We start from the raw sequence: 12,670 nt of genomic DNA on the forward strand, positions 1-12,670 counted from the left end.
AAATACTGGTCAGGTAGAGAACCGACGTATACAGCCCGGCTTAACGTTCGAGAGCAAGATTTCGAGCAGGCGATTATTCCTCATTTTTGGCCAGAAAATGTGCTCGTGCGCGAATGGAAACATCGTGATCGCTTCGCTGGTAAACTGTGTTCTAATAACCAATCCTCATGACATTCACAATGCTAAATAGATACCTAGCGTTTATACTATGTATCATAATTTCATTGCTTAACTGGAACATGCGGGGTATTATGTATGGAACTCCCATGCTATCTAAGCTGTTAAATGACACGGACATTGCGTTGATAACGGAACACTGGCTTCTTCCAGAGCAGATGAATTTCTTGAATACCATTGATAACAATTTCAAAGCATATGGAGTTTGTGATGCACGAATAGCGTTAGAGCCTGAAAACAGAAAGTGTAATCGTGGATTCGCTGGAATTGCATTTATGTGGCGAAAAGATATGGCTGTTTCACCTATTCTAAATGAAGGGAATGACAGGGTTGTATGCTGTTCAGTTCAACTTCGCGGCAATTCACACATGTTTATAATAGGGGCTCTTATGCCTTCTACGAATGTTTCTAAAAAGGTATATGTAGACACTCTCAGGTGTGTATCGGACCTCTATGATCGGTTCTCCCAACAAGGGCATGTGATTCTAATGGGTGATTTTAATGCGCAGATAAACAAATCTTTTGGAATAAAAAATCACCAAAAATCAAACGAGAGAGGTAAAATATTACAAACATTCATCAATGAGCGCCATCTGATCTCCGTTAACTCTCAAGTATGGACAAAGGGCATGTCAGTAAGTTATGTTTCCAAAGCCGGGCTAGGTTCACTCATCGATCATGTCTTCATCGAAAATAGCAAAATTGATTGTGTATGTGATTGCACTATTCTCGATGATCATTACTTAAATGTTTCGGATCATCTTCCTATACGTCTACGTTACGAACTTCCTGTTTGTTTAAGCAAGCACGTGTGTAGTGTAAATTCTGTCAACTGGAAAAAATGCACGGCCAAGCAAAAGTTAGAATACGCGCAAAATGTTAGTAGGAAACTTTGTGAAAAGGATAGTCTTCGGGCAGTTGCGTGTGATGTGCATTCTCTAGAGAACAAATTTAAAAACATAATCAGTTGTATGCACGAGGCTGCGAAGAAAACTCTTCCTATGAAAAAATATCGTTCGTTTCTTAAGCCGTATTGGAAATATAACCAAGTAAAGGCATTACATGCTTCAATGCGTGAAAAACGTTTATTATGGATAGCTGAAGGCAGACCACGTGGAATGGACTCTGACGCGTTTAGAGAATACAAATTATGTAAACGCATGTTTGTAAAAGAACTTGAAATTGCTCGAAGTGAATATGAACGCAAGCAGTTAATGGAACTGGCGGAAACAGCTGAAGTTGATGTTGGAACTTTTTATAAAGTTGCCCGTTCGCGACAGGTCAAAGGTTATGAAACATCAGAACTACGGGTCAATGGTAAGATATCGCGCGACGCAGATGTCAACCGTAAAGCATGGACCAATCACTACAGTGAACTTGCTAGTGTCATAGAAAAACAACACTTTGACCCTGTGCATAGGCATCAGATAGATTCCGCTGTACACGAGCTTCGTGCTATTAGTTATCTAAATGCGAATAGTGTATGTCAAGGCCGTATTACCGAACAGGAAGTATTGAATGCTTTAAAAGACATGAAGGACGGTAAAGCGGGGGGCCACGACTACATTGTGTTAGAACATATTCGATTCGGCGGTGCGCAACTCCTCAAATTGATAACTCAGATGTTTAATGTCATATTGGAAATTGAAGATTATCCACTATGCTTTAAACATGGAATCGTCATATCATTATTCAAGGGTGGAAAAAAGGACAGATTGGATGTCAATAACTACCGTGACATAACGCTAACACCTGTGCTTCAAAGAATATTTGAAAAAGTGTTATACCAGAGGATATCAAAAGTGTGCACAAAAATTAACTTCCCACATCGTCTTCAGCAAGGTTTCAGATCAAAATGTGGAAGAATTACTGCTGCCTTTACTGTTAGGGAAGCCATTTGCCACCACCTTGAGCTCAATACGAAGGTCTACGCGGCATTCTTAGATAATGCAAAAGCTTTTAATAGTGTTTGGATTAATGGTCTACTGTTTAAGCTCTACAATCTTGGGTTTAACGGTAAAATATGGCGTATTCTTGCGAATTCTTTTGAGGGAGTGACGTCATATGTGCTATACGAGGGAAAAAAGGGAACCCCCTATCCAGTCGAACAGGGCGTCGGTCAAGGTCGAACTTTGTCGGCATGGCTTTTTCTTGTTATGATTAATGACCTTATTTCCGAGCTTGACTCATCTAGCTATGGCCTGAATATTCATAGTCTGCACATACCAGCAATATTTCTAGCCGACGATACCCTGCTTATGGACTGTTCAGTTGGTAACCTCAAATGCCTCCTTGATATGGTTTATGAATTTTCAAGAAAATGGCGTCTGAACTACAATCCAGTAAAGAGCTCATTGATGCAGTTTCACAATGGAACGTCAAAACACATTCCGAGAACAGAGTGCAAACTTGGTGAGCATGCTATAGCCTGGGTCACTGTGAAAGAGTATGCAGGAATCACTCTTACTTCAAACCTTCGCTGCGACGAAAACATAAAAACGTCGTGCAAAAAAAGGGAGAAAGTCGTTGAATTCACTGATAAGTGTAGGTATCCACAGCGGAGGAATGAACCCGTTTACAAGCGTCACACTAATAAAGGCTATAGTACAGTCACGCATTCTCTACGGTTGCGAATTGTGGGCCAATCCTACACAAAAATCCGTGCGAGAGCTCGAAATTGTACAAAGATATATAGCAAGGAGATGTCAAGGATTTGAGAAGACATCTCCAAAGCTAGTGACAACACGCGCCATTGGTCTGTTAGACATATCCGGCGAAGTCGACATGAGAAAATTATTATTTTGGAACAAGCTGTGCTCTGCGAGCAACAAATACGCCTGGGAAATTCTGTTTTTAATTCGACTGTGTGCATTTGCTTTTGGTGGCATGACTCTTAAAGCCGAAAGTTTTATTCACGACATATTTGCTACTGCGGCTAAATTCGATATATCAAAAAATCTGTTTGACTTCTTGTTCGAGGGTTTCTGTCCAACACGCGTATCGTGGAAAACTTATTCTTGTAGGATAGTGGAGGAATTTTATTTCAAAAAGTGGCGGGAAGCAATGAACTATTCAGTTCTATCAGGAACGTATGGTGCGATTCACTCCAATCCAGGCCCTAATCCACTCTGGATATTAAGTCTTGAACTTCCAGATTGCACATGGGCGCTAGGAGAACTAATAAAACTGTCGTATCGGTATGAAAGGAATACAGTGGTGTGCAGGCTATGTAAAAAAGAAACAAACGATATCACTAAAAGAGGAAATAAAGTCTGTCTGTCTGTCTGCCTGTCTGTCTATAACATAATAGTTACATTTTTTTCATGCTGCTTTTGTTGTAATGTTTATAATCCTGCTATATGTGCTTTATAAGAATTTGAATCTTAATATCTGCGTTTGGTGTAGACTTTATAACATGAAAAAATTCTAACTCTTTTTTTCCATGTACATTTTACATACAGGTTACCAACAGAGTTACAGTAGCATATTATTGGCACACTCTGGCATGAGAATAGACTATAAATATAAGCGTTCATGTGTCCTGTATAGCATTAATGGTAATTATAAATGATATAATTTTGCTTGTAAACAAACCTATTTCATGCTGTGTTCAATGTTTTATGACAACCTGTGTAGATTTAAACAATCTTATTTAAAGAAAGCACATCAACAATTGACAAATGGTTCTGTAATTGTTCAAGTCTGTATAGCGCATATGTCGTATAATATACGTGGTATGACATATAGGTAAGAACACGTAGTTGCATGTTTTAATGACGGTCATTTTGTTATATCTTAGAAAATGCATTGTCTAAACAAAACCGTGTGTGTTGACGAGCGTTTCCAAACCTGGCAGAGATTCCGAAAGACTACGAATAGTGAACAAAGACTTCCATACCATGTTCTTGCATGTCCTTGGTCGAACTTTAAATGGACAGAAGTACTGTGCACTTTCTTTAAACTAAGCTCTATTAAGATCAGATAGTGATGATACTGTGTTTGTAAGTGTGTAGTTTGAACTATTAAACAAAGCTCTAGTTTACTGTGTTTGTAAGTGTGTAGTTTGAACTAGATCAGATAGTGATGATACTGTGTTTGTAAGTGTGTAGTTTGAACTATTAAACTAAGCTCTATTAAGATCAGATAGTGATGATACTGTGTTTGTAAGTGTGTAGTTTGAACTATTAAACTAAGCTCTATTAAGATCAGATAGTGATGATACTGTGTTTGTAAGTGTGTAGTTTGAACTATTAAACTAAGCTCTATTAAGATCAGATAGTGATGATACTGTGTTTGTAAGTGTGTAGTTTGAACTATTAAACTAAGCTCTATTAAGATCAGATAGTGATGATACTGTGTTTGTAAGTGTGTAGTTTGAACTATTAAACTAAGCTCTATTTAGATCTGATAGTAATGGTCCTGTGCCCCAAGTACATGCAAGATATATATCATATTGTTTTTTTAAGTTAAAGGGAGGCTACTGCTACATACCGCGCCATCAAAAACTAGTAGCACTTGTCTGATTGGTGCTGGGTTTGATTGTTTTTTTCGTTATGTGGCGTTTGTATTTAAAACTTAAAATGTGATCATATCATATCACAGTTCCTGATTTGCTATCAAAAAAGCGAATGTAGAATCGTTTTGGTTACAAAACAAATTAAGTTAAAATCAAATATGTTGCAAAGATATGTATTAGGAACTGTAAGATGTAATTACATCATAATCTGTTGTGTACCTGAGTGTTTTATGTAAGTTTGGTAACACCTGTGTATGTTTCATCGTGACCGCGAATCTAACCTATGTGTGTTATATATGTTCTCCGTCATGAGTCGTGTATCAGGTATTTGCTATCATTAGTATGAAAACCGACCTTCGGTTTCAATGATAATAAGAACTAATTCGTTATTGTAATTATATACTATAAGTAACGGGATAATATCGACACGTTAACAACGGTAGTATTTAAATATGAGTTTCCAGAAAAAACGGCAAAATAGAATCAAAAGCATTATTACAAGAAACCCGTCAGAAAAAACGAGAAAAGAAAAAAAGTGTTCAAGAAGAGTGAGCGTATTTAGCTGCATAGTCGCCTCCTTTTATTTATACTTATGAAGTCGTGTTTGTATGTTTAAGTCGGAGAGCCATCATTGTTTATGATGATTATCTGTTGTAAAGAATTTGCATCATTTCTAAGTGACCCGAAGGAACGAATTCCCCATTGTTTATCAAAATCAGTTTTCAAGGATTTGTGAACTTTTTTGCTTATTGGTGAATATTGATACGCTGTATATAGAGTTTAAGGAAGAGTTATTTTTCCCCCATCTATTCCAGTGTCCATTTGGTGAATCTTGCTTGTCGTTCTCCGACATGACCACCAACAATACAGGTTTTAATGATATATTCATCATTTAAGTTTTCATAATTATTATCCGATTAAAGGTTCAGTAGTTAACTTTCATTTGGAACCAAAACCAAACCTTTGTAACATTTTTGAAATGTGTCACGAAAAACACAATGACTTGTAATTACAGTGTCATGTGGACGGAGCTGTATATCATATTATAATGAGACAGAGAACAGCTGTATAATGAGGATTCTTTGGAAACCCTCCATCTATATGCCAGTGTATGTGTTAAGGATAATTATGATTACAATCCAATACTTAAATCAAGTCGTATTTCCGAAAACTAGAGATCTATTTTTTCCTGCATGAATTCGTTCTCTAAGACATGTTGGTTAGAGCCAACTTTACTTCTTGACTGTCTTTAGTTAGTTAAGATAAGCACAGTGTTTCTATCCTTATAATTCTAAAGGAACTTTTTGACCGATTGCTTATTTTCAGCTTGTAAATCTCCATGAAATAACAAAACAACACATTTTATGCTTATTTGATTTTTGGTTAAAGCTGGCTTATAATTTTCTCATTTAAATATGGTTTCTCAATACAGTGCCTTGTAAAGGCTTCTGAGAAGTCAACGCCTATTGCTACAGGGTTTCAAACAAGCGTTCACGCAATAAGGGGATTATCGGAGACGTCACATAGTAATGCTGAGGTAAATTAGGTATAATGCATACCAGTCTAATCATTGTCTGTGTACAGTGTGTAAATTAAAATTCATCCTAATAGGTCAAGTGCTCGTTGCAAATAATAAAGGGCTATGATTTCTGAAAGCTGATTGTAAACAACTTCGTTATTAGATGAATTTTTGATTTCCGATTTTAAGGAGAATATTTATCGGTCTTGTTACCCAAAGTTCCGTGTGATGGCCGATATATCCCACACTCCTATTGTAACCACGTAACCAACAGGTGCGCTCTTGACGAGGGATCCGCCGGAAATCCGCACAGCAGTGACGGGTGTGTTTGCTAAGGAGGACCTCATCTTGAGAGGGATGGTGATTCATATACACACTGGTCTGGAGGCCTGCGTATATACAATTGAAATTACTCTCTATCTCAGTCCTCTCCGTGAAACACAACTAAAATTCTTATGTAGATTCCAAAAATAAGATATACGAGCTAACTGGTTTGCTTTAGTTTTTAATGTTGGGTGGTTAATATTTTGGCGTAAACGGAAATGCATTTGATTGAAAATATCAAGACACGTGTTTGACGTCATGTTACTACAGATACTATCAAAACGATAACATATTTTGAGAAGAAATAATAACAGGTGCTGATTAAAATGAATTAACTACAATTGCAACACATAATGTGTATCAAAACGAAATCATGAATATATTTCAATAAGTTGGAATACGGCAATACTTGATGAAGTTGTTCCATTTACGAAAATGACTTAACCTTGTCTTTTATTTTCCTTATAGACGCGAATATAAACAAACTGGATTTCGCATTCATGTTGTAACCTAATTTCAGCATAGAAGTATTAACATTCACTTTCAATGAATCAAATACATATATGATCTAGATAGAGGGAAAGGATTTATAGAGGACATATAATTGAACAGCACATTTCAATGCATATTTATAGTTAGACAATATATAGTCAAGTAACAAATCAAACTGGATCATGCAATTGCTTCGTCCTTCTAGGAATGGCTAGTGATACCAAATGCCTAAAATGTTGAAACCTGATGAAACCAAAGATGCGATCACACATAAATGTACTAATCTATATTAGTCTTTTTTTCCTTTTAAGTAATGTTTTAGGTTATCGGGGATAACTACATCCGAACTCAAGAGAATGTAATAACTTTAGAGTGGTTATGTAAAATTTATTCCCGTTTCAATTGTGATTGAATTATAGCAAAATTTCAATATTTTTATAAATGGCTGAATTTCGGGCGCATTTCAAGCGCGTGAAATTCAAACTTAATATTTGATAGAATAACATCACGTCGGAATTATGCATCCATAATATATATTTCTACGTGCGTGAGAGACCAGCATCATAAATGATTTATGACAATGAACATAGCAAAAGTTAAAGAGTTAAACTTCATGGTTAATTGTAAATATATACATAGTTGTGAACAATCGAAGTTGCAAGACATCTTGAATGCTCATATTAACAGACATGATGTTAACAGTTAAAAACTGACTTACCGTTCCTTAATTATGCTCACAGCATGAAGAGCGCTTGATGACAATTCTTTGTTTGAAGAAAACATTTGATGAAAAAGAAGAAAAGATGTGATAACGCCAATAAAAAAATCTATATAAATTCGTTCTGATTGATTATAATAAGAGCCAATGAAAGCGAAGTGACTTTCTATACGTTATGCCATTATACGTAAATTTTGAATCTACTAAACATACAGTTTACATATTATAGGTCATTATATTGTGGTTTTGATTGGCTGGTCTAATAACAAACATCTGTGCCAGATTATAGATATTCTAACGATATGCTAATGATGTAGCGCCTCTATCGAAATGAAGATCAAGTTTTGTAAATCTTCAAGATTCGAATATATGCTTAATCGACGATAAATTTGAATATACAGACTTTACATAATTTTTTGCGGTGCTTTATTTTTTCTGAGTACAAACACCAAAATATGAATATTTAATCATATGTTATCGATAGTCATGCGCATAGTTGTCACATACTTGACACTTAAATGAAGATAAGCGATAAAGAAAAATTACGCAGCACATAATTGCGTGCTTTATTTCTGAAATACACGTTAAAAGAAAGTTATTGTTCATAAAGTTCTATTTCATATTTCATTCATAAATTTCGTCGACGATTTAATTACTCCAAATAAACGAACTGTATTAATACATCAAATAACGTCTCTGTGCAGGGTAGTGTCATTATTTGGAGGCTTTCTGCACTGTTATTAGTGCATTGGTCTATTCACTATATCGTACATGTTGTACCCTTCCTTAACCTTCCTGGTTCTCACTAGGATTCGAATGCGGTATGATCTACTTTATGTACAGATCTCAAGGTGATCTCTAATCTCCTCCCACTCCAACCCTGTAGTGAATCGAGCTTATCTTAATTTTCACTTGCAAAAATACCTTAATATATGTCTTGTTGATAAATGTGTTTTACTTAGTGTAATGAACTCACAAAAATCGTATTTTTGCAAGCACATTGAGCGTCCAGCAACCCACCAACATTATTTCATCGATTAATGGAAATAGCTTACTTTTTAGAAGGTCACATTTCGTCGACAGAGCAATTGACACATCTGTTGACCACCGTGCCATTATAAGACGATTATATGGTATCGTATAATTCGCCCATTAATTGTATACTTTGTTCATGATCATATTCTTCCGAAAACTTATATTTCATTTAAATGACACAACTCTTTGTAGAAAATAAATTACACGTAAAATGTTATTCTGAACCATAGGTAATTTTTGACACGAGACTATAATTCTACAAGCTGTTATTCTCAATATAAAAAGGAAACTGTTTGTCTCCTTCTTGGGCTCAATCACCATTTCGAAATCATGGCTTTCCCCAAACAGAGTCAGGGTTTTAGTCTCTGGATATGTACACTGACGCTGGTCGTGTCTACATGTAAGTTTTAGCACGATTTTGTTATAATTGTTACCTGTTATTCCGTTTGCCATCTCTTGATTTAGAATATTGAAGCCTAACACAAATATTGCATGATTGTCGTGATACCTTCTCTTTATATACTTTATATGCTTTATATACAACTATGTAACTCTGCAGGGAGGCTTGTCACTTGCAAGTTCAGAGGCGAAATATCATTACTTTGCTAAAATCAGAAATGTTCTCTTATCCCGAGGTTATTTATCTTAGATGTTTATAAAATATCTTTCACACTTTGCTTTCAAGAACTGCCAGTCTTTATATTTTGTATATATTGCAATGGAGCAATTATTTATTTCTTATATGTACATAAGTACCCTTCCAAATCCGTTGAGCTATATCATATATTTATTTGTTTTGTTTTTGCTAGCCGGCGATATTATGGACATATTTTATTTCGTTTAAGTAAATTTTTATGAATCATTCGGAGTTAAAATGCCATATGCTCTCTGCATATGACAATAGGTAAGGTTTTAAATGATGTTCGTATTATGTGTTGTTCATTTTTTTTTTCATTCAAATTTTAAATTTAAAGATAAAAGTTACAATATTTTTCTAAATGTTATCAATATCAAATAAAGTATATGTTTCACATTATTCATTTCCCAACAAAAAATATTTAATATTTCAATAATGTTTTGTATTCAGTGGCCGATCACTACAGTGAAATGGGAGGAATGGGTGGAATGGGTGGCATGGGAGGAGGATCTTCCGGAGGAGGCAAAACCTGGTGCTGTGAAAATGCTAACCTCATAAATGGACGATGTGTGTGTAAAGCTAACTACAAAGGCGACAGCAAACATCCCTGCGATCGTACGTTTTCTTTCTTAAACGCAACGAACCTTTCATAAACAGTAACAAAAACACCATGAAAAAGCGGTATGATATACAGATAATGATTGGTTCGTGTTATCTAAATTTCTAAATCTGTGATCGATGAACATAATGTCTTTTCGTTTCAGCTTTGATAATATATACCAAATTTCTGGTTTCCAATTAGGATAAACACTCGTCTTCCAGTGAGATTCATTTCAACATTTTAATTAATTTTTATTTCAAATTCAGCAAAATCTCGAAAATGTGACATATTAATAAGGAAATTTCATGAATCATGATATTATCCTTATATTATAACTGATATGAAATCATAGTTTTGATTTATTTTGTGTAACGGGTAGATGAAGAAATTTAAGAAACTATATATTCTTTAGAAAGTGATTTATTTAAGTTAATGTTTACAATATGGATTAGAATGACTTGGACTTTTCTATAATATTGTACGGAAGTTTGTCTCTTTGATGTGTTCTAGACACGTCGCATTATTGTTTTGATTTAAGGAATGCAAGGTGTTTGTCATCTATTACCCTGTCATGTTCACTTTATATTAATTCGTCTTTTAAAAAGTAGAGTATTCTTCTTAATCATTCGTTATCGAAACTAGCAAACTGGCGATCTGGTATCTTCTTTGGAGGTTGGAATCATCTGACAACAGTGTAATATACTAATTCAGCTTTCAACACCTTATCTCTTCATTTTGTTCATTACTATGTCTTTTTAAAATCTTTCTTCAAGGTGGTTAATAATATGATAAGTATAACACTTTAAAACCAAACGCCACAGCATTGCTTTAATATCTTTCTGCAATATGTTCTTTCAGCTGCTCTGCAGAACTGCACACTTTATAACACTTAGTATCTGTCCATATTCAAATGGTGTACAAGTCTTGAATACCATACCACCATATCAATAATATTTAATTAGCACTTAAGATACATAAGAGATTAAGAACTTTATAGTCTGATTTATCAATAGCTTCAGTAGATACCAAATAATGAATAAAATACAAAAGTGTACAGCTGTTTCTTTTTTACTGGACCTTAAATGATGTTGTGGGTTCAAGGTATTGAAATGTAGGGGGCGGTACAGAGAAATCGGCTTAAAATAACAAGTGTGAACCCTGCTGTTATTGACATGGTATAAAACGTGGTTAGTGGCTGTACATGTACGGTTCAGTGTATTTAAGTATATCTGATTAAGCAGATTGTATTGTAGACGCTAAAATTATTTCCGAAAATTAAAAAAAAAGGGAGGTTGTTTTTAGAAGAACAAATCAGCTCTATGATACTGACTTTACTGTTAATAACTCTTCAGTCGAAATTTGCTACTTCCGGATGTCTCTCTCGTACCATCTTCCATTTCATGACAATTAGGCTTCACATGTTAAACAACAGATATTATTACACATATTCTTTATACTCTGAAGATAATTACGCATATGAAAGCGAAAATTAACCGTTATCAAGTACATTAAGACAATAATATCACAAAACAACCGTTTAAATATACATTATTTGAAATGATGTTAGTTAATCGTCAGTTTTTTATCCTAGAATTACGACATTTCTAATCAGTGACGTCTTCAGTATATGTCTTACTTAGTATTTGCGCATCACAATAATCTAAGAACGTTTGTGCTCTTTTTTCAATGGGATTGAAGTTGACCTTGATATCTTAAATTGCAGAACCATGCTGGGACAAATGTGGACCGAATTCTGTTTGTGACGTGCAGGAATTCGTATGTCACTGTAAAAAAGGCTACGTTGGTGATCCCTACTCAAGCATGGGATGTGATGGTATGAACGTTATAGATATCTCTGAATATTGATTCTTTTTTCGTAATAATTGTAATAATTTTAACCTTTTCAATTATGAAACAGAATCGTTATTACAGCACAGGAATAAAGTATCCTTATAACTATCAATTAAACTATTTTGTGCTTCTGTTGCTGTTAAATTTTAACATTCGTCCTCAATTGATGACAAATTTGAAAAGCGGAAAGAAAGGTCTATTGTTAATTAAACACAATGTCATGCATTAACCTTTAGATAGTATTTACATACGACGTGACATTCCAGGGAGGGGGAGATTATGTAAATAACTACTCACATATATTAAAGGTAATAGATTTTCTGTTTCGAATATTTAATGTGTATTGATAGAGTGACAGCATTGCAAGACACATAATATTTGATTAATAAGAGTGTAAGTTTGCTTCTGATAAATGCATTAACGTTTTACACTTTAATAATGCAGTCATAATGCTTTGATGTAACAGTGTCGTTTTACTCTTTGTAGTACCATGCGGTGGTAAATGTATCGCTAATGCCTTCTGTAATAAAATAACCAATCAGTGTGAATGTAAGGAAGGCTACAGTGGAAGTGCTATAACCAAATGTTACAGTGAGTACAATTTACATTAAGATTGTTGTGCAGGTGTGTGGTGATACTCTGTTGCATATTCACCACCTTAATTATGATATATAGAAAAAAATATGGATTCGCCCTTTACCAACATTAGCTATGGAATATTTTATATACATGCAGTAAATAATTCTGTTTATCCTATTAGATACTTTACGAGGAATTGTTTTCCATTCTATCAACCATTC

At 34.7% G+C, this 12,670-nt stretch overlaps 2 protein-coding genes across 2 annotated transcripts in view; both read left to right on the forward strand.

Moving 5' to 3' along the window:
* Window positions 1–239: 239 nt before the first annotated feature.
* LOC132565495 (uncharacterized) lies at window positions 240–2,894 on the forward strand. Its single transcript, XM_060230146.1, has one exon. It carries the CDS (start codon window positions 240–242, stop codon window positions 2,892–2,894), a length of 2,655 nt encoding a protein of 884 aa, XP_060086129.1.
* A 6,217-nt stretch (window positions 2,895–9,111) lies between these two features.
* Window positions 9,112–12,670, forward strand: part of LOC132565497 (multiple epidermal growth factor-like domains protein 6) — a 34,170-nt gene continuing 30,611 nt past the window's right edge. The window contains exons 1-4 of the mRNA XM_060230147.1: window positions 9,112–9,181; window positions 9,869–10,033; window positions 11,743–11,853; window positions 12,357–12,461. Coding sequence (XP_060086130.1) covers window positions 9,112–9,181; window positions 9,869–10,033; window positions 11,743–11,853; window positions 12,357–12,461 — 451 coding nt within the window. The remainder of the gene's footprint in view (window positions 9,182–9,868; window positions 10,034–11,742; window positions 11,854–12,356; window positions 12,462–12,670) is intronic.

Source organism: Ylistrum balloti, unplaced genomic scaffold (genome assembly GCF_031769215.1).
Source record: "Ylistrum balloti isolate Yb309-2 unplaced genomic scaffold, AGI_CSIRO_Ybal_v1 Utg369724, whole genome shotgun sequence".
Classification (NCBI taxonomy): Eukaryota; Metazoa; Mollusca; class Bivalvia; order Pectinida; family Pectinidae; genus Ylistrum; species Ylistrum balloti.